The sequence below is a fragment of the Marmota monax genome, unplaced genomic scaffold (assembly GCF_021218885.2).
Source record: "Marmota monax isolate L192 unplaced genomic scaffold, Marmota_monax_Labrador192_F-V1.1 WCK01_AAM20220418_F8-fsc00012, whole genome shotgun sequence".
Lineage (NCBI taxonomy): Eukaryota > Metazoa > Chordata > Mammalia > Rodentia > Sciuridae > Marmota > Marmota monax.
In genome coordinates, this window is record NW_026695227.1 from 25,135,696 (window position 1) to 25,163,053 (window position 27,358).

The 27,358-nt window shown below is 33.3% G+C and overlaps 1 protein-coding gene across 1 annotated transcript in view; it reads right to left on the bottom strand.

Annotated features, from left to right (window-relative positions):
• Positions 1 to 27,358, bottom strand: part of Adamts20 (ADAM metallopeptidase with thrombospondin type 1 motif 20) — a 165,207-nt gene that overhangs the window by 114,856 nt on the left and 22,993 nt on the right. The window contains exons 4-8 of the mRNA XM_046436199.2: positions 17,543 to 17,802; positions 10,063 to 10,146; positions 9,241 to 9,365; positions 7,849 to 7,889; positions 983 to 1,088 (exon numbers count right to left, since the gene is read on the bottom strand). Coding sequence (XP_046292155.1) covers positions 983 to 1,088; positions 7,849 to 7,889; positions 9,241 to 9,365; positions 10,063 to 10,146; positions 17,543 to 17,802 — 616 coding nt within the window. The remainder of the gene's footprint in view (positions 1 to 982; positions 1,089 to 7,848; positions 7,890 to 9,240; positions 9,366 to 10,062; positions 10,147 to 17,542; positions 17,803 to 27,358) is intronic.

Below are 27,358 nucleotides of genomic sequence, written 5' to 3' on the forward strand. Positions count from 1 at the left end.
AAGTTTCTAAGGAAGAAAAGAAATTCTAAGCACTCTTTGAGAGAAAGGCTTCTATGACTTGTCAGCTTTGGAGACTAGCAAATGGTACTTCCTACTTGTTGCTGCAATACTTCAACAGTCTGTAGGTGCTCTCTTCAACAAACTTACAAAACTGGCTAAGACATAACTATGCTAAAAGGGAACTGAAAAGGTGCTAGTTAACTAAAAATTATGTCCATTTCAAATTTTTCTACATAAAAGCTCTAATGACATCTTGAGGAATAATCAGAAAAAAAATGTGATAAAACTACAGGAGGTAATTCAGCCTCAGTTTCTTATTAGCAAAGTAACAAAAGAAACTTCAGGATATACTCTGGGGGTACAGTTGAAATTGTTTTTCAGAGGATGAGTTGTAGGGATTTCTGATTTTTAATGGATGCTCAAAAGACATCATGGGAAATCATGGCCTCCATTCTTACAGCATAGAGTCCCAGCAGAATTTTAGTAAAGCAGGAATAGATAGCAGAATCACAAATTTTTATGAGAAAATATAGAGTGTTGGGGGGGCTTTAAAAATATTTTAACAAATAGAAATTTCCATGGGCTATGTCCACTGTTGAGACTCTGAACTATAAGAGTAAGAAATTGTGTGCGATTTCCTCAGCACCAGGAGCCCCTGCAGGCCTTCCCATAAGATGGTATTTGGACAATACTTGGTCATGTATAGGGTAACAAGGAATAGAGGCAAGAAATGCTCGTCATGTAATCCAATAAAGTAAATCAAATAAAAGAATTGTCAAGTTCTAGTTCTTTGCTAAGTCTGTTGATTTATACAGTCTGTTTGACCTAACAGAACACAAAAGAGCTAGAGGTAGCACTGCAAGGATAAAAATTATTTTATAAAGAAATAAACGTGTTCACTACTCAATTGAAGATAGAGTTTTAGGTATTCTGTACAATGACAAATAGAAGGCACATTACTGAGGGAATAGAAGGTACTTACACATGCCCAAGTTCATGGGCTATAGTAAAGGCAGCACTAAGTCCATTTTCTTCACTAATAGAGCAGCTCCGTAAGGGATCACACAGGGTACCTAATTCTGCTAAGCCTGAAAAATTTTACATTTGTACTTCATCAAAATGGGAAATAACCATCAAAATCATAAAATAAGACCTAAATTTTAAAGCATTTAACCATTGTTATTACTCCTTAGAAATGAGTACAGAGTGAGCTGTTAATATCAAACTTTCTTTAAAAGTTAAACAAAGGATTGATTTTTCTGCAGCTTAGGGAATTATTGGACTCTTTCACTTAAGAAATAATCCAAAAAATATGGGGTGATCATATAATTTTTTAAAATATAAGAAAAGAAAAATATAGTTGGTATTGTGTGGGCAGTAGGAAAGGTAATGAATATATTAACTGGTAACAGAAAAACTAACAAGAGAAGAAAAAATAGCACAGAACTTTACAAGTATATAAAGTGCTTTTAATTTTTAAATTTAAAACAGCATACAAATATTTAATTGTTGCCTGATAATTAAATGAGTAAAACGTTAAGTGGCTAAAATAGTGCCTGCCACTTAATATATGTTGAAATAAATAAAATGATTATGATATAAGAATTATTGTAAGTACTCAGTAATTTTGTAACATTTCAGCAATAGAAACTGTTATTATATATCAGAATCTACTCACTCCTATATAAAAATTAGTGGGCAACTCAAATATGCTGTTGAAAGATCAAGATAGTATGAATTGGTTGTATACCAAAGGCAGCAATAATTATGGTTTATATAGAGTCCTCTAAAAGTAATATAGATAAGAAGCTGAGTACAGTGGTACATGCCTGTAATCTCAGCAATTCTGGGGGTTACCCTCAGCAATTTAGGAAGATCATGTCTCAAAATAAAATTTAAAAGGGCAGGGGATGGAGCTCAGTGGTTCAATCCCTAGAACCTCTAAATAAATAAATAAATAAATTGATTAAAACCATAGATAAGAAATTCAAAATAAATATTCATTAGAATAATACATATTCCATCATTATTCAAGTTAGGTTTTCATTTTTTTTTCAATTTACATAATACTATATTCTTTACTAATGCTATCATTCAATATTTAGTTGTCAATTTATATGCCCTCCTATGATTCCTTTCACAAAAGAAAAGATTTTTCATATAAAAGATTAGCATTTCTCAAGACAATACAAAAAAAGATTAGCATTTCTTATTACAAAGTTTCTGCATTTAGAAATTTCTTAATATAGAATGAGTAGATTTGTATTAGCTACTGTGCTTTTAGCTCCCTTTTTCAAGGTAATCTTTGATTCACAAAAGTTAAAAACATGAACATCTTCCTAGCATTTTAGATAGATTTTCTAACAATTTAAAACAATAGAATGCTCTGTTGTACACTAGAGAAATGAAAATTAAATTAAGGAATCTAAAAGGACTGGGAAAAAAAAGTCAAAATCAAACAAGTTCATTAACCAAAAACGGAAAGATTTGTCCTCTTTCTGAACCTATTACTAAAAGGTTTTTTTCATATTTAGAATCAAGACCATAAGTAGGGAAAGGAAGAAAGGAAAGTAGAAAGGAAGGAAGGAAGGAAGAAAGAAAGAAATTAAATTAATTCTTGGACAAACTTCTATAGAGAATATAAGGAAATTCCTATTGTCCTTAAGATCCTAAAATTCATACTTGCATGTATAACTTTTTAGCCAATTCCCATGTTATGTGTTTTTTTTTTGTTGTTGTTGTCAGAATAAATTCAATAGGAACATGTTTTCTTCATGGATATATTGCTGTTCCCATGCCTTAGTTAGTATTTCTAAAGGTCTGCCCAGTAGCTCAATTTTAATATATTTATTTTCAGAGATGTATAGATATTTGAACACAATATCAACTCTATTATCACCCAAACTTTTTGTTTCATGATTAAAAATATAAAATTCTAAACTGAACATTTTAGTCCATAACAGATTTGTGAGGATATATATTACATGTGACTACACACCAGGCTCAAACACTCCTATAAATGGTCAACACCAAGAAGCACTGAAGTGAAGGATTAGTATTATGGTACCAGGCAGCCAGGTAATGGCTCATGTCTAGTTACACTCAAGCAGATTCTGTTTTTTTTTAAAAAGTGTTTGAGAAGAATAAGTAAGCTTGGGCCCAAACATGATACAGTTTCTATGTGTTTAGAAGAAGAAAACACTCCATAGACATCTAATTCAGTCCTCTTGAAGAATGGAAAACATTTTTCGACATATTTTGTAAAACATTCTCATGGGTCAAGGCAACAATACATACAAAGGAGATACACCAGGAAGCCTAGCAATTATTAACCAACACTCACCATATCACCAATAACCTCTGAATTTATTTTTGATATATTTTAGATGAGAAAATAAAATGAATAATTAACATAAGCTGAAAAGCCTTGGGTAAATTATTTATCCTCATCTATAACACAAGAATAATACTAGTATTGACCTTATAGTTTACTCTGAAGCTTAAATAAATTAAATTATAAAACCCCTTTACATGATGTAAGATACATAGGAAGCATTCAGATATTGTAGCTATAACTATCATCATTACTACTGATTTAATGGATAATATGCTTTCACTTTCATAGTCTTTATTTCTAAATGGCAGTATAGTTTATTTGCATAGAGTGCCTGAAAACTACAAAAAACATAAATAAGGACTTGAAGACCACCCACTTCTACAGGAATAGTCCAGAATGTCTAGCACCTAACAATTTAATAAAGTTTAATAAACTTTAATAAAGATTTGACAAGACACAGATATAATAAGAAATATAACTGAGAGATTTTTATAAAATGATTGATTCATAAAATATACCTAATTAATACAGAGAACAGATTGTAGGGAGGGGGGAATTCAGTTGTATAAAACTTAAGAGCATCAGACATTTAATTCCACAACTGAGTAAGAAGAGAGTTTTTAAGGGATCACCTAACATAAAGAAATTAGATGTTTAAGAACAAGTATTTTTTAGTGAATGCTGAGCTGCATGATTTACTAAGAAATATAATCTTCACCTCTGAAACCAAACACAGACATTCTCCCTCTCTCTTGCTCCCTGAAATAATTATGCAATGCAGGCATACGTACATATACACACATTCGTATTCTGAACTAAATCCTAAATGGTAAGCAATAAATAGTTAAGAATAGAAGCTACTGTGGTAGTAAATACTGATAAAAGCAATATGGTTCAAAGAGTGAGGGCTTGCTATAGGAAGCTTCAAGGTGGATCTAAATCCTGAGTTTCCTGAATTAATCCAAGGACCCAAGTAATGAAGATTCTTTGGATTCCTACAAAATCCTCTCTTGAGGAAAACACACTTTTTGAACTGGCTATGTCCCAATCCCCTGGGTTAATATTAAGTAAATGTGAGCTCACAATGTACACAAACAAGTCAACAAAGAGAAAGCAGAAATGACATATCTGGCTCTGAAAAATTTCATATGTGGGAGTTTTCAGGGACTAATATAAAATTACTCCATATAAAATGTTTAAGGAAACATGAAATTCAATTACAAATATGAAAAAAATGTTTTAAAATGTAAAAAATGAACAAATAAATTGCAATTAAGAATTAAACAGCATATTTTAAATTAAAATTTATGTTAAAATACAAATTTTGAAGGATTTTTGAAGGATTAGTTAAACATCTAATTAGATACAACCAGAGAGAGAGAGAGAGAGAGAGTAAAATGGAATATAGAGCTGCTTGAAGAGATAAAGAAATGAAGGTATGGAGAAAAGAATAAGAATTCAACACAGATATAATCTGAAACCCAAGGTAAGAACAGATAGAATTAAATAACAAAATTTGAAATAATACAATGAAAAACAAATGACAATTTTCAGAAATGATGCAGGATAGTGATCAGCAGATATTGAAATCACAATATTTCCCAAATGGGATAAATAAAAAGAAATCTATCCATATTAAGGCAAATTTTTCATGAAACTACATTATATCTGAGACAAGAAGAGGATCTTATTAAAAAAAAAAAAAACAGCTCATCGATGAATCTACAACTAAACAGGCTGCAATTCTCAATAGCAAAATCCAGATGACAAAACAATGACATTAGAAATACTGAAAGAAAATAACTGTCAACCTAATATTGGTACCTACAAAGCTATATTTTCAAACTGAGAGTATATTGAAGACATTTCCAATAACATTCAAATTTTGAAAAATTTGCCACTAGTACATCATCACTAAAGAATAATTTTAAAGAATATAAATGAGGAAAAAAGGAAAACAACTTCAGAAACAAGATTTGAGAAGAAAGATGAAATTATGAAAATTTTGTAAACATGGGAACAGATTTAAACAAATGCTGAATATAGCACAATGACACCCAATATGCAGGCTATGAAATGACACCAATAAAATAGTGGACAAGAATGCCAGGTAAGTTAGGAAGAAGCTAAACAAAGTTAGTACAAGCATCATTTATTTAGGAGAGAGCTGTAGACAGGTAAGGTATTTCTTCTAGTAAAAAGCCAGAGTACCTCCAAAAATAGTAAAATAGTGTATATATTTTTGTAATCTGTAAAGGAAAAATGGGATAATAAGACTAATTTAACTCTTAATAAACTTAGAGAAAGACCAAAAAAAGGTGGCTGTGAGGCTAGCATAGAACAAAATGTGATGAACAGAAAATGGTAATTATAACTCAATAATAGTAATAATAACAACAAATGGAAATAGAGTAATAAAGGTTTACTATAGTTAATATTTTTTTTAAAAAATCCTATGCTGTTTCCAAGAAGAGAAAAAAATAAAATAAAACTAGTATGTAAGGACAACAAAAAAATTGGAGGATGGCTCAGGAAGCTGGGACAAGAGGATCACGAGTTCAAAACCAGCCTCAGCAGCTTAGCAAGGCCCTACACAACTTAGCAAGACCCTGTCTCTAAATAAAATACAAAAAGAGGGCTGGGGATGCGGCCCAGTGGTTAAGTGTCCTTAGGTGCAATCCCTGGTACTGACCCCCCTCCCGGCAAATAAAAAAAAAAAAAGAAAGAAAGGAAGGAAGGAAGGAAGAAAAGAAAAATTGGAGAAAATGATGTATCTATCTATCTATCAAATATCCAATAGGAGAAAGTTGGGTAGCAACTGTGTTATCAGACATAATATATTTTAAATACAGGATCTTGAAGAAAATAATATATATTGACATTTTTAAAGTCCTACTTAAATGAACAGATCAATGCTTTATGAGGATTTTACATGCTGGTTCTAAAGGTTTTATGAAGGGTTTCTTAGGATACAAAAGTACTAACCGTAAAAGAAGAGATTTCTAAATTATCTGTTTTTACACACAAAATAAAAAACAAACAACAAATTGTTAAAAGGTATTTGAAATACTTATATAAAACACAAAAGGTTTAATATCAAGAAGTGATTTAAAAAAACAACAACTAAAAAACAGTGGGGCTGGGGTTGTACCTCAGTGGTAGGGCACTTGCCAAGCACATATGAGGTGCTGGGTTTGATCCTCAGCACTATATATATAAATATATATATATAGATATAAATATAAAGATATTGTGTCCATCTATAACTAAATTTAAAAAAATCAGGAAGAATACCACAGCACAAAAAAAGTACCATATTTTTTTCTCTTATTTCATTCCTAATAGAAAAGTAAACATCAATTGCCAATAAATATATGAATTGGTTTTCAAACTTGTTAACAATCAGGGAAATGAAAATTATGATTTTTGTGATATATATTATCTTTTGATTAGCAAAAATGAGAAACTTGAAGATAACCTGTATTGACAGGATACTATCAAATTGATGCTTATATTCTACTGAAAATATGTAAATTGGTATGACCACTTTTTAAAATAATTTGCTATGTCTTACAAAGTTGAACACAGGTTAAGTATTCCTTATCCAAAATACTTATAACACATGTTCTAAGATTGGAACCAAATGTTCTAGACTTGAAAAGTTTTCAGATTTTGGAATATTTGCACAGAATTTACAGTTAATAATTCCTAATCCAAAAATCCAAATTCTAAAATGCTTCAAAATGTGAAACTTTTGGAATGTCATGTAGGCAGATTCAGATTTTGGAGCATTTTGAATTAGGGGTGCTCAACCTGCATTAGCACACATAGTAACATCACAATTCTAATGCTAGGGAATATACCATAGCTCTTATGGCAAGATTCATGACAGAAAAAAAAGCTAGAATTAGCCCAAATATCCACTAATAGAATATTGATAAAATGTGGATGAAATATTTTACATTAGTGAAAACACATAAACTATGGCTCCAAATTTTTAAAAGAAGTAAAAGCAAATGATTTCTTGTTTAGAAACACATACATATGTAATGTTACTATTCTTCAAAAGATGAACATCCATGGTAGTAGCTACTTCTAGGACAGAAGCAGAGAAATGTAATAAGGATTGAGCACAGGCCATGTAATAGTACCAAACTAACCATTAAATCTAGTGATAGATTCATGGCCATCCATTTCATTATTTTGCTTTAAACTGGCATGTAGGTTATTAAGTATTATTTCTCATGAATCAAATGTTACATAATAAAACACTTTAAATCAAGTACATCAAATTCATACCGCAGTTATCTTTAGTAATTGGAAATTAGTAGTTCTTGTTATTCTATAAAATTATAGAGGCAAAATTAAATAACAGTGACAAGTATAATTATTTATTAATACAACTAATAATAATTATTGAAATTTCAAATAAAAGGAAAACAATCTAAATAGTACTTTTGTTCAATTTAATAAACAATTATATAAGCTAAGTTTAACTGTTAAAAACTTACCTAATGTGTCACATTTCTCTCTAGCTCCACAAATGTCTTCCCTTAAAATAAAAGATACATTTTTAAACATTTTCAGAAAATACTTTTATGATTAGCCAAAACAAAAATAAAACTATTACCATAGCTAACATCAAAAAGCTCTCAAAATGTTTATGCACATTCGTGAACATCAAAAGGCATACTCTATATAAGCATGTCAAAAAACAGTTGAGGCTTTAACCAAGTCCAATGAAAAACATTCTGAGTAGATGGATAGTTTACCTCCCTACCTTTACACAGTATATATAACATTACTAACCTTCTTATCAATAATTCAATGTTTTATGTATTTATGTTATACAAAATAATGTTGTTTAAATGTTACCATGTTGCTTAAATTTTTTACTTCTGCATTATTTAGTCCCTGATCATTCAATTTGAAAGTTCTCTTATCTCTTTTCTATGTTCTTTTTCCATGGCCATTTCTTCCTCCCATTAAATCTATAATCCCCCAATCTTTGCAGCTTGATATCCAAATACAATGCAGAGCAGGACCATGGACTATGATAGAGCACTATTTGTAATTTAAGTCAATTCTGCTTTAATTTAAAAAAAAGATAAATTACATGAGCTATATGGCAGCTATTTTACATGAAGTAAAGATTTTTACTTCAAAATTCTAGTCAACCTCATTTCCTTGAGGTTGACTCCCAAGTGAAAGGTTTTCACTGGTAAACCAACCAACCAACCAAATAACAAACCTAGGATTTATATGATCTGATAGTATTAGTACTGCAGAAACAAGATGTGATTTAGCAGTGTACATATGTACTCATAAAATGGAAACAATTTTATAATATCAGAACCTGTTTTTATTATAAATAAATAGGATTAAAAACAATCCTAGCAAAGGTAATCTGGTAATTATGATATGCAGTAAACATTAAAACAAGGAATAGATGGATGGATTCATTAATAAATGGATACATAGACAGATAGAAAGAAAGAGTACAGGTCGTCCAAAAGGGGACAATCAAATAAATTTAGACACTATTTTCTCAGAAGCAACTGAAACATCAATAAGGAAACAAATAAAACCTACCCTGGTTAACTTAGGTTTATTTCCAGATATTATTCCTGTTAATTTCCAGATATTATTCTTAATTCTCTCATTCTGTCTTTTATGTAATAAAGTTTTTGGTTTAGACTAAACTATTATTCAATAACCTGAAATTGCTCATTCCTAAGGAACTACCTAGCATTCTAGTCTGAAAGAAAAGATGATTTTATTATGTTTCCATGGATCAATTCCATTTATTATTGACAAAGAATTAAAGTAATGAGAAGTATCAGTCATCATGCAGGAAAGAGAGTAAAGAATTGCAGTTTGAAGGGTTATTTACAAAACTGTACCTGGTGATAAGGACAGCAGTATCATGGTGGGAAGGGTGAGCATCATCAAGAACATTTTGAGTTTGCTGCCATAAACAAAAGTTGCGTAATGTGGTAGCTGCATTAAAACTGATGACTGGTCCTTCCTACACAAGATAATAAGCGATTCAGTATGATGTCAAAACATTTATATTCTCCCTCTTCTCCTCCCAAGTTTATTGGCACCCACACAATTTATCAAACAGTATTTTCCAATGAACATGTGGCATAATTTCTCCTTCACAGTTTTATTTAAATATATTTTAGCAACATCTAAAACATTGTTATCAAAATTGAATCTAATTAGCAAAATAACTTTAAAAATTAACACATTTAAAATCCTTCAATCTTAGGATTGTAAAAATGAATTGTTTTTTGTTACTTCCTTAGCTCAGTTCAACACTTTTGTTATCCTATTTTATTTCCATTCATCACAACAGAAAAGGGTAACATCACTCCTCTTCAAATTAAGTTTTTAAAGTAAATTTTTAGAAATTTCTAATAAGAGTTCTGTGGTCTACATAAAACCCTATTAAAAGACTACCACAGCCAGGCGCGTTGGCGCATGCCTGTAATCCCAGCATCTTGGGAGGCTGAGACAGGAGGATTATGAGTTCAAAGCCAGCCTCAGCAACAGCGAGACACTAAGCAACTCAGTGAGACCCTATCTCTAAATAAAATTCAAAAAATAGGGCTGGGGATATGGCCCAGTGGCCGAGTGCCCCTCAGTTTAATCCCCGGAACCACCCCCCCCCCAAAACAAAGACTACCATAAATAAAATTACATTTTAGATCTGTCCTTACCTGTTCATTGTGAATTACAATTAATTTTACAATTACTATGTTTATAAGATTTCCAATACTTGAGTCCTTGTAGATTGCTGCAACCTGAAAAAAAAAAAAGTAGGATTATATGTCTAAAATGAAAATTTCTTCTCAAAACAAATTGAAACCAGTCCTAGAGCATCTATTCTCCAATTTAACTGCACAGTGAAGTCTCTTAGAGAACTTTTACAAATTCTCATGTTCAGGTCACATTCTTTTTTTTTTTTTTTTTTGTAGTTGTAGATGAACACAGATGCCTTTATTTTATTTGTTTATTTGTATGTGGTGCTGAGGATCAAACCTAGTGCCTCACACATGCTAGGCAAGTACTCTGCCACTAAGCTACAGCCCCAGCCCTCAGGTCACATTCTTTATCTATTAAATTAGGATCTATCTCTATGGCTGTGAAATGGGCATCAGCTCTTTTTAAAGACGCTTTTTAAAGTCCCTATAGTGAAACAAAAGTTTGAGAACCAGTATCCTAAACCTTGCTACTGAGATTGGTCCATGTATTGGTAGCATCCACATCACCTAGAACTGGTAAGAAATATAAACTCTCAAAACCCTCTTAAACAAAATCCTAAGTGATTTGACAGCATAATAGATTCTAGAAACTACTGTTAGGGATGATTCAACAAGAAATTCACTTTATTCTGGGTCTTATCTACAGTTTAAATGACCACAATATTCCATAAAATTGTAAATTTGTCATATTCTTTTCTGGTAGTTTTATGTTATATTCTTTTCCATAGTTGCATATTTTCAATTCTGATTATTTTTGACATTTAACACTACTTTAATACATGGAGGTAGATTCATCTAGAATCATACAAATAGCTGTAGAAGAGGCCATACGTAAATTAGAATATAACCCTCAATTGTCCAAGACTGACATGCAAATCTATGAGGCACTCTGGATGGATTCAGTTCATGATTCATATTAAGGTGCTATCCTCTTTCCAAATTCATATTCTTTTCTTATATCCCTCAAAGAGGTTATCACAAACCAACCTAGGTGTCCTTCAACAGATGAATGGATAAAGAAAATGTGGTATATATCCATACACACATACACACACACACACACAATGGAACATTATTCAGTCACAAAGAAGAATGAAATTATGGCATTTGCCAGTAAATGGATAGAACTAGAGACTATCATGCTAAGTGAAATAAGCCAATCCCAAAAAACCAAAGGCCAAATGCTCTCTCTGATATGCAGATGCTCACACCGAATAAGGGGAGAGGGGGAATAGAAGTTCATTGGATTGACAACTGATATGCAGATGCTTACACACAATAAGGGGAGAGGGGGAATAGAAGTTCATTGGATTGAAAAAGGGGAATGAAATGAAGGGAGAAGGGATGGGAATAGGGAAGACAGTGAAATGAACAGAACATAACTTTCTATGTTCATATGTGAATACACAACCCCTGTAACTCTACATCATGTACACCACAAAAATGGGATCTAATTAGAAAAAGTCATACTCCATGTACATATCAAATTATACTCTATTGTCATGTATATCTAAGAAGAACAAATTAAAAAAAAAAAAGACGTTACCACTGCAAAAGAAATGCCTTCCACGGGCAATGCCTCTGCCTTGTACTCCTTCAGAGACATCACACGGTCTAGACACAAGCCACCTGTGCAGTGAAAACTACCTCTGATGCCTAGATCACCTTCTCATGAGCTACTGACCAAGCCAAGACAGCTAACTGCTTCAGGGAATACTACTTCCCTCATGTGTTTAATAAACAAATGTTCAGCATCTACTCCTTGCAATGTTTGCAGGAGATAAAAAGAGGACATGGTCCCTGGCTTTGTAGAACTTACAGTTTGCTAGAAGCAATGGGTACCAGGACCCTCACTCCATCAGCCAAAACTTCTTCTACACAATATATAACATGAACATGACTACTGTCAATGCCTCTAGTGCCAAAGATACCACTATCAGAACCAGAGCCAAAAGCATCTCTGGAGCTGCTGACACTGCTGGGTCAGCATGGGCACAAATACACATTCCAGCACCTTTATTGTTGTAATGGTGCAGCCACAAATACTTACAGGTTTGTCATCTTTACCAGCAGTAATGCCTTTGGCTCTGGTGGTAGCATTTTTTGGCAAGAGTGGTAGTAGCCCCAGTGGGGTTGACAGTAAGTTAAGGCAGTGAGTCAGATGATTCGTGATTTCAAGAAGGTCTGTTAGCACTGCAGTATTGCTCACTTTAAAATGAGAGCTGTGGAAATGTATAGTTGAATTTATAAATATTCATTTTACATGCAACTTTTAAAAATATATTTGCCATAAGAACCAGTATACCTATATGTCTGGCTTTAGAGACTTCCTTTGATACTATGAGTTTAAAAGTAGGTATTTTCTAAGTCAAATTACAGGGCAAATGACATATAGCAAAAGTATTTATAAAGTCTCTTTTTTCCCAAATAATGAAAAACAGTTGTGTGCTCATACACAACAGGTATACCTTGTACTACATTTGGTGTTTAAAGGTACTGTCACTGAGTAACTCTATTCAATAATACTGACCTATGATTTAATCAATGGATAGCCATATGGCTCATTTGGTATTCACAGAATTTTAGAATCAGTATGTACAATAATGTGCTTTTCTCATCCATAAAACCAGTGCCCTATATTAGAAAGTCTTGATGGCAGGGTACTAGTTCCCTACTACTAATAAGTACATAAATGATAAGCAATAAATAAGTAAAGAACAAATACATAAAATAAATATTGAATGATTATTACATACCAATGTGTTGTAAATTTAAATGTATTAATTCATTTTTAAAAAGTTCAATGAGATAGAAACTATTATAGTGTACTTTTTACAAGTAAGAAAACTAAGATACAGAGAAGTTCAGTAATGTATTGAAGTTTAGGCAACTGGTAAACAACAGAACCCAATTTCTATCCTAGGCAGTCTGACTTTAAAGCTCTGACTATTTCATATTATCTTGCAAGTTTTCAGCATTTTACCTCAAGTTCTCATCATTATTTCTTGGTATAAAAACTACTTCAAACCCTGTTTCAACTCATTCCCTAACCTCTATTGCTACTCTCCTGCAGGGTCACTTGACCATGGCATTGGAGAAGTTCTATGTAGTCAAGAGACTGGGTTTAAATTTTATCTCTATTACCAATTACAAGACAGTTGGCTCAACCCTGAAAAATGGAATTACATATTTTGGTCTTAATATTGGCAACAATGTTGACCCACAGCATTGGGTCCCCTTGGCCACAATGCCCTTGTGTACTGAATTAGAATGAACCAGGTAATGTTGGGGGGTATGAATGATATTTTAGAACTTTTTATTATACTCATTAACACATATTATTTGTGCAAATTTATGGTTTCCACTGTGACATTTCTACACATGCATGTGTCATGCTTTGATCATGCCCACCCTCCCTTCTACCCCTACCCTTCCCCTCTCTCTCTCTTGTTTCCCCCAATGCCCTTTTCCTCCCCAAGTAGATTCTTTCTTTTAAGGTCATCTTTTATTCTTTCTTTCTTTCTTTTTTTAAGGTTTCCACATATGACTGAAACATGTGATACTTGTCTTTCTGTGTCTGGCTTATTTCACTTAACATGATGCCTTTGAATTCCATCCATTTTCATGATTAGTTTTTATTTTAGTGTGGCTGAAATTTACCCCTTACTGAAAACATCAGGAATCCAAGGAATTGAAAAATATAAATTTAATTTAATTCAAGTGAAATAAATGCCTCTAATAATAGCAATTACGTCTGAATTCTTGAGGCTCAAATGATTTTTCTTAAATTTACATTATTAAGTGTGTGACAATGTGAATATTATGAAGTAAGCCTTAGTAAACACAATGGCATGTGAAGCTTTCTGGCCTATAGTAAATACCTCAGGTATATTAAATAAAATATCACTGAATATCAAAATAAGCATGCTGAAGAAAATAATTGCTCTACTTACATGTATTTTGGTAGTTTAATAATATCTATAAATGCCATTTTAACTTGATGCTGTTGTCCAAATATGAGGATAAAAACTTTAGAATAGAAGATTGGAATATGACTGCTCATTTAATATACCTATTTCACTAGTTATACACATTTGTGTTCTTTCCCAGTGCTGCTAATTACAGATACCCTTTGAAAAAATAGAGATCCATGAGCTATATTCACAACATATCATGGAACTCTAAAAAGTAAATTAAATCACATTCACTTTTCTATATCATTGTTTTCAGACATTTTGTTAAACTGTCAAAAAGTTTAACAAAATATCACATTTGTTTACTTGGTGCAGGATAGGTAAAGGTAAATGATCTTCTTTCTAAATTTTGTGTCTATAGTCCATTAGCTTAATTCAATCACTTTCCCATTACATGTAAGAACTCAATGCATAAAAACTTTTTCTTTACTTTGAGCTTTCCTTCAAATAGCTTACTATCACATTCCAAATCTCAATCACATTTTCCTAAATTACGATGATCCAATCAGAACATTACCAATAATCCAAGTATGTATGTTTGAATAATGTAATCAGTACCTTCCAAAATAATGGGAAGAAAACATGCAAAACCTGCATGGTTCTTTCTTCAGCCAGAAACAGCTGTTGACACTTAAGTGGAGGATGCATTCCTCTCACCTCTTTAGAGAAACTTTGGAAATGGACTTCACAAGTAGAGATAAAACAAGCTGGACTAGATTTGATAAACTCTGCATATGTGACCAATTGGCTTAGTTTGCCCAAGTGTGAAGGATTTGCAAAGAGACTTTATGAGACTTTCAATGCCAGAATTTTAAAAGTCCCACACAAACAGTAAGAGCTTTCATTTTTTTTTCTAAGTTGCCTCCCATGTTCAACATTATTTATATAGCGGTGATTGGTTTGTTACCAATAAAACAACAATGTGTATAGAGTACTTTATAATCTGATGACTTCTCTATATTCTCATTTGAACATTCTTTCAATGAAAGAAAAATGAAGAAAGCACCAAACCCAGATATTTAGAAGTCACCTGAAATTTGGCCTCTAAGTAAGAAAGCCGACATACACACAAACAAAAAAAAAAAAAAAAGAAAGAAAGAAAGAAAGAAAGAAAAGGAAAGGAAAAAAAATCCTCAAAAAGAGACCCTCCTTGGGGCTGGGGATGTGGCTCAAGCAGTAACACACTCGCCTGGCATGCGCGGGGCTAGGTTCGATCCTCAGCACCACATAAAAATAAAATAAAGATGTTGTGTCCACCAAAAACTAAAAAATAAATATTAAAAAAGATCTCTCCCTCTCCCTCTTTTAAAAAAAAAAAAGAGAGACCCTCCTAAATTTTTCCTCCTACTCCACCTATATTTGGAATGTTCCCCTTTTACTCAACCCTACTGCATCTGTCTCCCTGTAAATGAAAACTTAGTGCAAAACAGATGACAGCTTCTACAAAAATCCCACCTTCAGCTAAAATCTGCTATCATTCTAGTAGGACTAAAAATCTAGGAAATAACATGTATACATGCATTGGTCTGTTATTCCAAGCAAAATCAGACACAGGACTCTCCATGAAGTCAGACCGTTAGCTTCTCCCTCAAAGAACTCAGCTTTAAAACTCACATAGCCAACTTCAGTTACTTCATGACATGCCACAATATCTTCGTTTTGTTGTTGTAGATGGACACAATACCTTTATTTTATTTATTTATTTTTATATGATGCTGAGTATTGAACGCAGTGCTTCACACATGCTAGGCAAGCTCTCTACCACCAAGCCACAACCCCAACTTCACAATATCTTCTTAACAGTGATGATCTTAATTGATTTGCATGTAAAATCAAAATAAATATTTTTGAGGGTGGTGATGGCACCAAAAATGCATGCAAATATTCCAAAATTATTCTTGTATTCCTTTACTTCTTCTAGTAAGTTTCTCCAAAGTACTGACATCATTTATCTGTCTCTTACCAGCTTCAAAAACTGTTTCATTTGTAAAATCTAATATTTTCCTTCAATATTCCCCTTAACCCAGTTTTCTTAATAAGTGTCACTACTTAAACCATTTCAATTGCAAAGTTGATTCCAATATTCTATTTAATTAGTACCATTTCCTACTTTATAAACTGACATCCTCCACATCTAGTTCTCATTAGAATTTCTTGATTTTAAGTACATCACACTCACATTTATAATGACACACCTAAATAATTATTTTGGATTCAGAAGTGTAAAAATATGTCATCAGGATAAATATCTATAGATATCCCTGTGTCATTTAAAACTTTCAATTTCAATAGACAAAATGAGTTTTATATTATATAATTGCAGAAAATTACTTTGGATCATCTTTGTTTTTGTTTACCAAAATATACTACATTCAGAAAAAAAATATTACGTTAATTTTATTCACTAATAAATTCTTTCAGTAATGTTCATTGAGCACCCACTTTGTAGATACTACATTTAGGCAGCATAGAACATGATATAATTATAAAAACTTAAGATAAAATGTAAAGTAAAATGATAAGACTCTCAGGATCTTCAAGCTACAAGAAATGTAACTGGTAATTTCTGGTTAAGGGAAATTGAAAAGGTACTACAAATGTGTCTTAACCAAGTCTTTTCAACCAACTGGGTCTAAATTCCCTCTATGTGTACTTCTAGCTGTGGTATATGTTCAAATTATCTGAATCTGCATAAATAGGTGACTGTATCATTTGTCAACTAAATCAGAATACTCATGAGAATAAAAGGGGGTGCTTTTAGTAATAACTCTAAAGCAACTACCCAAATTCAAGAATGTTTCAGGAAGTATGACGAGTGTGTGTTTATATTTGTACACACATGTATACATGTGATATAGGAAGCTGCCTCTCACAGAGAACTGGTGCTTTTCACTAGCATTAGAACTTCAGTCTATGAACAATGGTACCAACATTGCTCAACAGAGAAATTAACATCAGATCAAAGACTCTTACACCTATTGTGATCTTTACTCCGAGATTGCTAAGATAGCTTTACTGGCAATAATTTATCTCTTTATCCCTAAAAACATATTTATAACTTAAAAGATTGTTTGTCCAAATTTCTGATTTAGGGAATGTAGCAACAGTACAAAAAACACACTCTCCCCTTGAGTAGGGTAAAGTTTTAAAATTCAGATTCAAAGATCAGTGTGACAAGGATATTCCCTGTCACTAGAGGGCAGAAGCTATGCATGTGATGCAGAAAAGAACAATTCAAGCATTTTCTATCAATGGTTTCACACATTTTCAAATATTTAGAAAGTTGTGCAAGTAACAGAATAGTATTCCTGGTATATATCTTTCTAAGCTAAACTTCAGTGAAGTCTAATTTCTAGATACAATTTGTGTGCATGAAGAGTTTGGGGAAAAAACACATTGTTTTAATTATGTAAAAAAAATAAGTGCTTTGGGCAATATAAAAGTAATAATAAGTTACTTACAATTGACATTAGGGTTAGTACATAGTGCTGCAAATTCTGTCCATGATGCTGAACCATCTTAGCATCGGCTGTAACCATAACTTCCACATATCTTGGGTATGATAAAAAACGTTTATTCCTGGAATGTAATTGACTTCTTTCATCTTCTAATGATATATTTTTTGAAGTATATCTGAGAACTCTTTCCTTCTTTATATTAAGATCTTCATTCATGTTGCTATAGTTGTGAAAGCGTAAAGCAGTTTTCTTTATTTGATTTTCTGGGAGGAAAAAAGAATACAATATAGAGCTATTAAAAGTTGGACAGGACTAAAGATATTTCACAAAAGTGAATAGCCAAAATATTTAATACTTACACATCTGCCTCTAATATGAAACAATAAAAAGACAAAGAGTAACAAAATGTTTGCAGAATGTTCAAATTTTTACAGAGTATACTAACAAAATTGTATGTATGTCTTATTTTAACAATTTTAAGTATTCAAAAATATCTATTAATTACTGAGTGGAAAATAAAAAGGGTCTTATAATTTAAAAAGCTGAGACCACATTAAAAACTATATAAATTAACAATTCTCAACATAAAATTGTTGAATACTGGAATATGAGATATGAGGCAGGATGAATTAGGTATATGTGTTTTGATAATGAAAAGATGTCCCTGGTTTGATCCTCAGCATCATATAAAAACAAATAAATAAAATAAAGTAATAGGCTAGTAATAGAATTTAAAAAAAAAAAGAAAAAAAAGAAAAGATGTCCCTGACACATTTATAAATTAAAAATGTAAGTAGCATGTAAAACTGGCTCCCATTTTTGTAAAAAATATTTCTCAAAATATATAAGTACATATTCAAAAATTTATATAATGAACCAAAAATGTCTGGAAGCACACATGTCAAACTTTTAACATTGACTATACTGGGTAGGTAGGAGAGAAGGGAATAGAAAAGCTATTGGAGCCAAGCTAGATGCCCTTCAGTGGATGGGTGAATAGATAAAAAAAAAATGTGGCATATATATGCAGTGGAATTTTACTCAGCAATAAAAGAGAATAAAATCATGGCATATGCAGGTAAATGGATGGCGCTGGAGAAAATAATGCTAAGTGAAGTTTGCCAATCACAAAAAAACAAATGCCAAATGTTTTCTCTAAGGAGGCTGATTCATAGTGGGGTAGGAAGGAGGAGCATGGGAGGAATAGATGAATTCTAGATAGGGAAAAGGGGTGGGAGGGAAAGGAAGGGGGCAGGGGATTAACAAGGATGGGGAAATGTGATAGACATCATTATCCAAAGTACATGTATGAAGACACGACTTGGTGTCAACATAATTTATATATAACCAGAGATGAAAAATTATGCTGGATACGTGTAACAAGAATTGTAATGCATTCCACTGTCATTTATTTTTTTAAAATCAATTAAAAAAATAATTTCCTTAATATCTCAATGCCCTTTAACATAACTTGTTTTGTCATTATAATTTAATAAATAAAATTTTATTTATAAAACAGCACCTATTAATATTTTGTAGACTTAATATTTAATTATATTACATTTCCTTGGTACTTATACAAAAGTAGTATAGCAAATGACAAGGTAACCTTTGCAAATACCCTATATAAGTCATTACTCCAAATATACTTGCCAATTCAATTATGTCACTAATTTTAGGGGGATAGGGGGGACTGGGGATGGAGTCTGGAGATACTTTATCACTGAAATACATCCTCCAGTACTTTTTATTATTTATTTTGAGACAGGGTCTCACTAAGTTGCTGAGGCTGACCTTGGGCTTACAATTCTCCTGCCTCAGCCTCCCAAGTTGCTCAGATTATAGGCATGCACTACCATGCTCAATTACATCACTTCTATGCAATGTTTTCCTTTCTATTTCTGTTCCATTAAGTCAAATGTTAAAATGATGTCTCCTCCTTTATTAATAACCAGTGTATTATGACCCAAAACTAATTTAGACCAAACCAAAATGCAAGATCATGCATGTCATGGAAAAATGATAATCTGCCTGCTCGAACATAAAATCCTTAAAAATTAAATCAGTGATTATAATACTTATACAGTATAGACTTATAATGCCAGAAGAATATTAGAAATTAATGATAATATAAACTACCAAAAATTGTTAATGATAATGTGAATAGAAGTCCTATTGCCACCTAACAGTCAACATGTATGTAACTAAACTCATCATTTTCCTCTCCCGTTACCAGTTCCCCTATTTCTATTGTGAATGAAGCCTCCCAGTGCCCATGATTCACACTCAAACCTGTACACCATCATGGACTCTTTCACCTTCCCCTCATACTTAGGTTCTAGTTGCCACATTTTGCCATTTCTCCTTCAAAATGTTCATTGAACTGCTCCTCTTATAATGACCTTTCCTTTAAACTCATACAGGTCTTTCTCAGAACACTCTTAGAATCAAGAACGCAAAATTAGACACAAAGAGTCCCCCAAATAGTTCTGCTATTATCAATTTATTGTCTCTCCCAGTCATATTTTATTTATGTCAAAAAATGTTCACTTTTAGAAATATTCATTTTTTTCTCATCCTTATTAAGCTGAGATAAACAGATTTTCATTAGAACATCGGCATAAGATTAAGTCCGAGTTCCGTTTCTCATTAGCTCACCATTAAACACAGTCACTATCACAATCGCCACCACCAAACTGTAAATTCCTTAAAAACTGAGAAAACTGTTGGGCAATCTGTTCTAAGTGCTCAATAAATGTTCATGGGAAACAGAAAACAGGGTTAGGATAAAGAAAGGAAAATGGAGAATGGAGTTAGAAACCAGAAGGATAGAGAGGGAGGGAGATGTAAGAAAGGAATACACAGAGGAAGAAGACAAAAAGAGTTTATCAGTCCAGAATTCATGGTAGGGAAAATACTAATGTGATGTACAATAGAAGCAGTTAAAAGATAAATTACCTTCGACTTTTCTAACACAAGTATAATGTTTATTTTGCTATCTATATATAGACTGGAATTGATAAGAGTGCTATGTATTTGACCAGATGGAGAAAAAATATTTTCCCTTCTCCAACAGCACATAACCAGTCATTTTTAAAATTGGGGCATAAAATCCAAGGACATATATTTTAGTCTGTCAACATTTGAAATCACTTGTTGAATGCCCTACAGCTCAAAGAACTGAGGGTTCCTTGGAATAAAATGACCACATCATTTTATTGTGAAATCTAACATATCTTCACAGAGTTTTAAGTTATTGTGTTTTCTTATTAATACTAATATTAACAATAATAATAATACACATAATACCAACAAAGAGTTTATTACCTACCATGTACTGGCACACTTCACATGTTAGCAAAACCTCTATGAAATAAGCACTGTTATTATTCTTATTTTATAAAGCAGGAAAATGAGGAACAGGGAGGGTAAATACACTCCCTGACCATGGTAATATAGCTAATAAGATATAAATCTGTAACACACTTATATTTTAAATCAGTGGCATTAAAAAACAAAAACCATGAAAACCTATAGTTCCCTATGATTTTTTGATATCATTAGAAATCTCAGACACTACTTTAGAATTGGGTTTATAGTTTATAAATTATTTTATAATGCTCTATTTCAAAGATTTTCATAAGTTAGAGTGCCTTCTAGTAATAAATGTGGAGAAGACTTTCCTTTGGCCAGCTAAAACTTGAAGCATAAAAGAATCATTACATCATCACTCTTGCCAGCATCACTGAATCAGCTACTATTACTGTGCACATTTTAAAACAGACATGTGATACAAGTTAAGTGAAATTTCGAGAGCCACCAGCTGAGTAAGTGGCATAACAAAGAAATGAATTCAGATTTCCTCAACATCAATTATTACAGCTAAATACCACATCACATGACTCTTCCAAAGGTCATATGTAGTAATACATGCAGAACGTTGAGAATTTAGTAACCAGAGTCATGGGAAAAGCTGCTTCCTAAAAGACTAAAAGAGGGAACTAGTTAGTCATATTCACAAAAATATGGGCTTTCGTCCTCCCTGCATTACAGAAACACAGAGCTGAGCCAGGACTTGAATATAAAAGCTTGCAGCTCTACTTTGGACAAAGATTTGAGATCAATCTGGTGCTGTTCATTCATTCAGTGGCCTTGAAGAAAGATGGCAATAAAGGAAACTCCCAAATAACTCTCATTAATGCTACACACAAGAAATTCCAGTTATTCCGTTATGTGTGCCGGCAGGACAATGAGGCACAGTAGTCATGTGTCACAGAATAAATGCTCTTTTATCTCCCACATTCTCAAGAAGTTTAAACCATAGTGCTTCCTCTGAAGTCAAAGCCAGTATTGTGATTTACAATGTCCTAAGTGTTCAGGTGAATTCACCATGAACTTAAAGAAGTTTCCATTTCTGGCCTCTCACTTGCAAAGTCCCTTTGTAAGGCTTTGGAAGGAACATTAGAAATGTCGCAATCATAATTTTCTATTATTTTTCTTTAAAAAGTTTACTTTAAATTGTTTAATCTATAGGCTTTGAGAAGTGGTCATCAGATAATCCCAATTTGATAGATTATATGGCAAATTATTCAAATCATGATAATGGAGAAATAAGTTGAATGAAAATCCTAGTCAGTTTTGCACTGAGAATTTTACTAGTTCTTTCCTTTACCACAGAGTGTATTTTATTTCTAAATATCTCAATCCCCTACATAGTTTTGTCTCCCTAAATACAAATAAAGTTTAACTGTTAATCCATTTGTCAAAAATTTCCCATTCCTTCTGAATCTCTTATCAATGACTCACATCTCCTTTTGCTCAAATGTATCCCCAAAAGTTCTTACAATTTCAGTATCTTAACTGCCCATCTTGTGTTTGTTCATATTTTGGTTTTATTTGACCAGCATCTCTTCACTAACTTTCCACAATTCCCTGGGTACCTATTCCCATCCTCTCTTTGTTCATAGCTACAAGCATTGCCCTGACCCCACTGGCAGGGTAGATCTGGCTGATTGGACCAACGCCTCCAACAACAGGGATTGGTAAAGGACAAGTCAGGGCAAAAGGTAATCAGCCCCTATACCAGGACCCTTGCTGGAACTACTCGCAATACCTGCTGGACAACTGTAGAAATAAAACCCAAGTCCCCCAATGAGGCTTACACAGACCTTCATGAGCTTTCTTCTGCTTACCTTTGCAGTGTTACATCAACTTGCCATCTCCAATAGTCCCATATTTTGTCTTTATCAACCACCTTTAGCTCCCTAAATGGGGTAAGCACTGCCTCATCTCTATAGATATTTGCACATGCTGTTTCTGCCATACAAAATGCTTCCTACTCCCTCCCTTTCCCTAACTAATTATCTGGAGGTACAACAGAAAAATAGGTGCACAGTATATTTCAAAGGGTCAGTAATCTCAATCCCTTCTCAACAGTAGATTTGATCAACAAGATGACATGGGCCTGAAGAAATCATCAGTCTTCCTAGCAGTGAGCAAGAAATGCTAACTTTACAAACAGTGGAAGCCAATCAAATCTTAACAGAACTACAAAAAGTGGTTTGACACCATTATTTTCAAGATACTGGAATAGTTTACTCTTTGATTAGGGGTTATCAGTATAAAAGCTTCTTTCATATCTCAAGATTCAAAATCCTCTCCTAATTCATTTCTGGGCTAATAGGAAAAAAATGTTAAGGAAAAAAACCCTTGCCTTCCAAACTAGAAAACAGTGAATCATTATGTCTGCCACAAAACCTTCTCTAGTTTAATAAATGAAATACATAATCCTAATACAAAGAAGGGAATTTAAAAAGAAACTTGTTATATTAATTCTTCAGAATAACCACATAGTCCTTCCTGGAAAGAACTATTGTTTTCATAGCATCTGAGGACTACATAAGTAAACTCTCTGGTTTATATCATATTGGTTCTCTTAGTCATTTGTCCATTTCACATAATTCACCCTAGTTGAGAATCTTTAACTTTATTAAAAGTAAAACTAGATAACATAAGATTTCATAAATAAATGAAATGAAACTAGAAAGCTCTAGTGATTATTGCCACAAAAAAAAATAATGGCAATGCAAAATGAGTATCACATACAGGCAAACTGATCCTTCTCTTTGGAATATATTATTAATAATGTAATAGTACATTCACTGTTATGGCAAGAAGAACTCACAACTGGCACAACAGGTCAGCTAATAGGATAACCCTCTACACATGGAACCAATACTCACACCACCTCTAGGTTTTACCTCAGATAGAAAACATCTGGAAACTGAGGATGAGTATGCTTCACAGTTACAGGATCAATGAGATTCGACTTTGAAGAAAGAAAGGGTATGTGTGGCTGTATAAGTGAAGTAGTTCTACTTCATAGGATTCCTAACCTTAAAACCTGATTAGGTCAAATTTCATCATGTAGGTTTTTTGTTTGTTTGGAACAAATTTTAACTCAAGAACACGACTGTAACAATAAGACTAAAGAATAGCCACATAAGAAAATAAACTACTTTCATGCGCTATGGAATACTGATTAGCAAACAAAGCAAAAGGGGATATCCAAATGATTGAGGCAAATAGTTTGTCATTAAAATATAAATAAATCTTTTCAGGTTAGTAGAGTAGGATCTTTTCTTAATAAAAGGTGTACCTGTTAAGTTTCCATTATAGCCTTTGCTGGGCTTAAACAGAAACTTGGGCACCAAAAGAAAGAAGGCTTCTTCTTGGGCATGTGGCTGAACTGGGAGATAGAAGAGGGAGAGTGGCTTCAGGCTCTGCTGTGCTGACTCTAGAGGCCCCTGGGACATCCAAAAAACATGAGCATCTTGCACTTTGTACACCCAAGGTTTAATCTTAAAACAGGAACTAAAGTTAAAGCATTTTCAAAAATTATGTATTGTTCAAATTAGTAGTTAAAATTTGGAAGGCAGAAAAAATAAATCATAAACAAATAAATAAAAATAAATATAAAATAAAGTTTCAGTTGATCCTGTAACTGTAAAGCATGCTCATCCTCAGCTTCAGATGTTTTGATAAATAAAAATAAACATAAAAAATGGTTTAAAATGGTGGCCAAGAAGAGCACTTTAAAAAATGCTTAGCCAGATATGGTGGTACACTCATGTTATCCCAGGGGCAGGAGGCTGAAGCAGGAGGAGAGAGTTTTCAGAGCCAGACTCAGCAAAAGCGAGGGGCTAAGCAGCTCAGTGAGACCATGTCTCTAAGTAAAATATAAAATAGGACTGAGGATGTGGCTCAGTGATTGAGTACCCCTGAGTTCATTCCCTGGTACCCAAACTAAAAAACAAAACAAAACAACAACAACAACAAAACAATGCTTAACTCATAAAGTGAAAACAAAAATGGCAACCAGCAAAAGAAATGTGAGGAATAATTAGAAAGCAGAGAAGCAAAGATGAAAATAAAACATATCTGAGAACCTAAAGAAATGGAAACTCAATTAGGGGAAGTTGACCAAGAGTTGGGAAATGTACTCCCCAAAAAGTAACAATAAGACTAAGAGTATTGCTCTTGACAAGTAGAAGGTCAAAGTCCCATGTGACCTTTGAGAGAGCAGATTGCAGTAAAACAGGGGGCAGGAGAATGAGATATCTATCCTCATCTCTCTGTATATGTAGAGCTTGAGCTGACCTTGAAAACACCATTAACAAGTTATTATTTCAGAATACCAGCCATGGTGATAGCCATGTTTACAATCCTTCTGTAATGACACCTTCTTGGCCAATAAATTTTTTTAAATGCTATAAAAGGCAATGATTTCAGAAATCAATAAGAGATTACAAACTGGTGTCTAACAAATCATGTTCAGCTCTCATTTTTAAAAAATTTAACCGCAAGGTGTAGTAGCACATGCCTGTCATCCCAGCCGCTTGGGAGATTGAGGCAGAAGGATCAAAATTTCAAGGCCAGCCTCAGCAATTTAGTGAGACCCTAAGCAATTTAGCAAGACTCTGACTCAAAAATAAATAGATAGCTAAATAAATAAATAAATAGGACTAGGAATGTGGCTAGGTGGTCAAGCATCCCTGGGTTAAATCCCTGGTACCTCCTTCAAAAAAAAAAAAAAATATATATATATATATATATATATATATATATATATATATATATATATATATATAACTACTTCATAAAATATAAAAGATCTGGCAATATGGTCCCACATTACCAAAGTGCCTTTTGCAAGGAGCATGTGCGTTCACTGCCCTATGGATACTCAGTGTCCTTCTGACACCTCCCCTCATCATTTCCAGTAATCACTTGATTTCTATAGCTGTAAATTATCTAATTGTGGCATTCATTTAAGAAGGAAACTGGCCAGATCTGAGAGTATCCAGGGTGATATGGCCATAGATGAAAAGAATGAATTCCTGCCATTTGCAGCAATGTGGATGGAACTGGAGGACAAGATGCTGAGTGAAATGGTCACAGAAAGACAAATACCACATGCTCTCCCTCACATGTGGAAACATAAAAGTTGACTTCATAGAAGTAGAGAATAAAACAGTTACCAGAGCCTAGGAAGGGGAGGGGGATGAAAAGAGCATTGTTAGTGGGTACAGTGTTGTAGCTGGCGAGGAGGAACAACTTCTAATATTCTACAGCACACTAGAATAACTATAATGGTTAACAATTAATTGAATATTTCAAAACAGCTAGTAGAGAGAATTTTGAATGCTCTCAATACAAAGAAATAATAAGTGTCTGTGGTGAAAGATATGCCAATTATCCTAACCTGATCATTGCACATTCTGTACATGTACAGAAATACCACTCTGTACTTCATAAATATATACAATTCTGCAGATTGGTGCAGCCAATTTGGAAAGCAGTATGGAGATTTCTTGGAAAGCTGGGAATGGAGCCACCATTTGACCCAGCTATTCCCCTTCTTGGTCTATTCCCTAAAGACCTAAAAAGAGCATGCTACAGGGACACTGCTACATCGATGTTCATAGCAGCACAGTTCACAATAGCAAGACTGTGGAACCAACCTAGATGCCCTTCAATAGACGAATGGATAAAAAAAATGTGGCATTTATACACAATGGAGTATTACTCTGCATTAAAAAATGACAAAATCATAGAATTTACAGGGAAATGGATGGCATTAGAGCAGATTATGCTAAGTGAAGCTAGCCAATCCCTAAAAAACAAACGCCAAATGTCTTCTTTGATATAAGGAAAGTAACTAAGAACAGAGTAGGGACGAAGAACAGGAGAAGAAGATTAACATTTAACAGGGATGAGAGGTGGGAGGGAAAGGGAGAGAGAAGGGAAATTGCACGGTAATGGAAGGAGACCCTCAGGGTTATACAGTAGAGGGGGTAGAGAGAGAGGAGGGGAGGGGAGGGGAGAGGTGGGGAGGGGGGAGGGGGGATGATGGGAAAGGCAGCGGAGCACAACAGACACTAGTATGGCAATTTGTAAATCACTGGATGTGTAACTGTTGTGAATCTGCAATCTGTGTATGGGGTGAAGGTGGGAGTTCATAACCCACTTGAATCAAAGTGTGGAATATGATATGTCAAGAAATTTGCAATGTTTTGAACAACCCACAATAAAAAATTTAAAAAAAAAAAAACAGATGGGGGATAAAATGAAAGTCAGTTCTTTAGATGTGCCCATGGACACTCCAATAAAAAGACATAGGAACTCATGAGTACGGGAAGGCTATTTCATTCTCCAGACTTCACATGAGATCCAAGTCACCAAAGGTACAGAAAAGAAATAAGTCATACAGTCTCAAAATGATTCTGAATTAGTTTCAGAATTCATGGATTCCTGCTG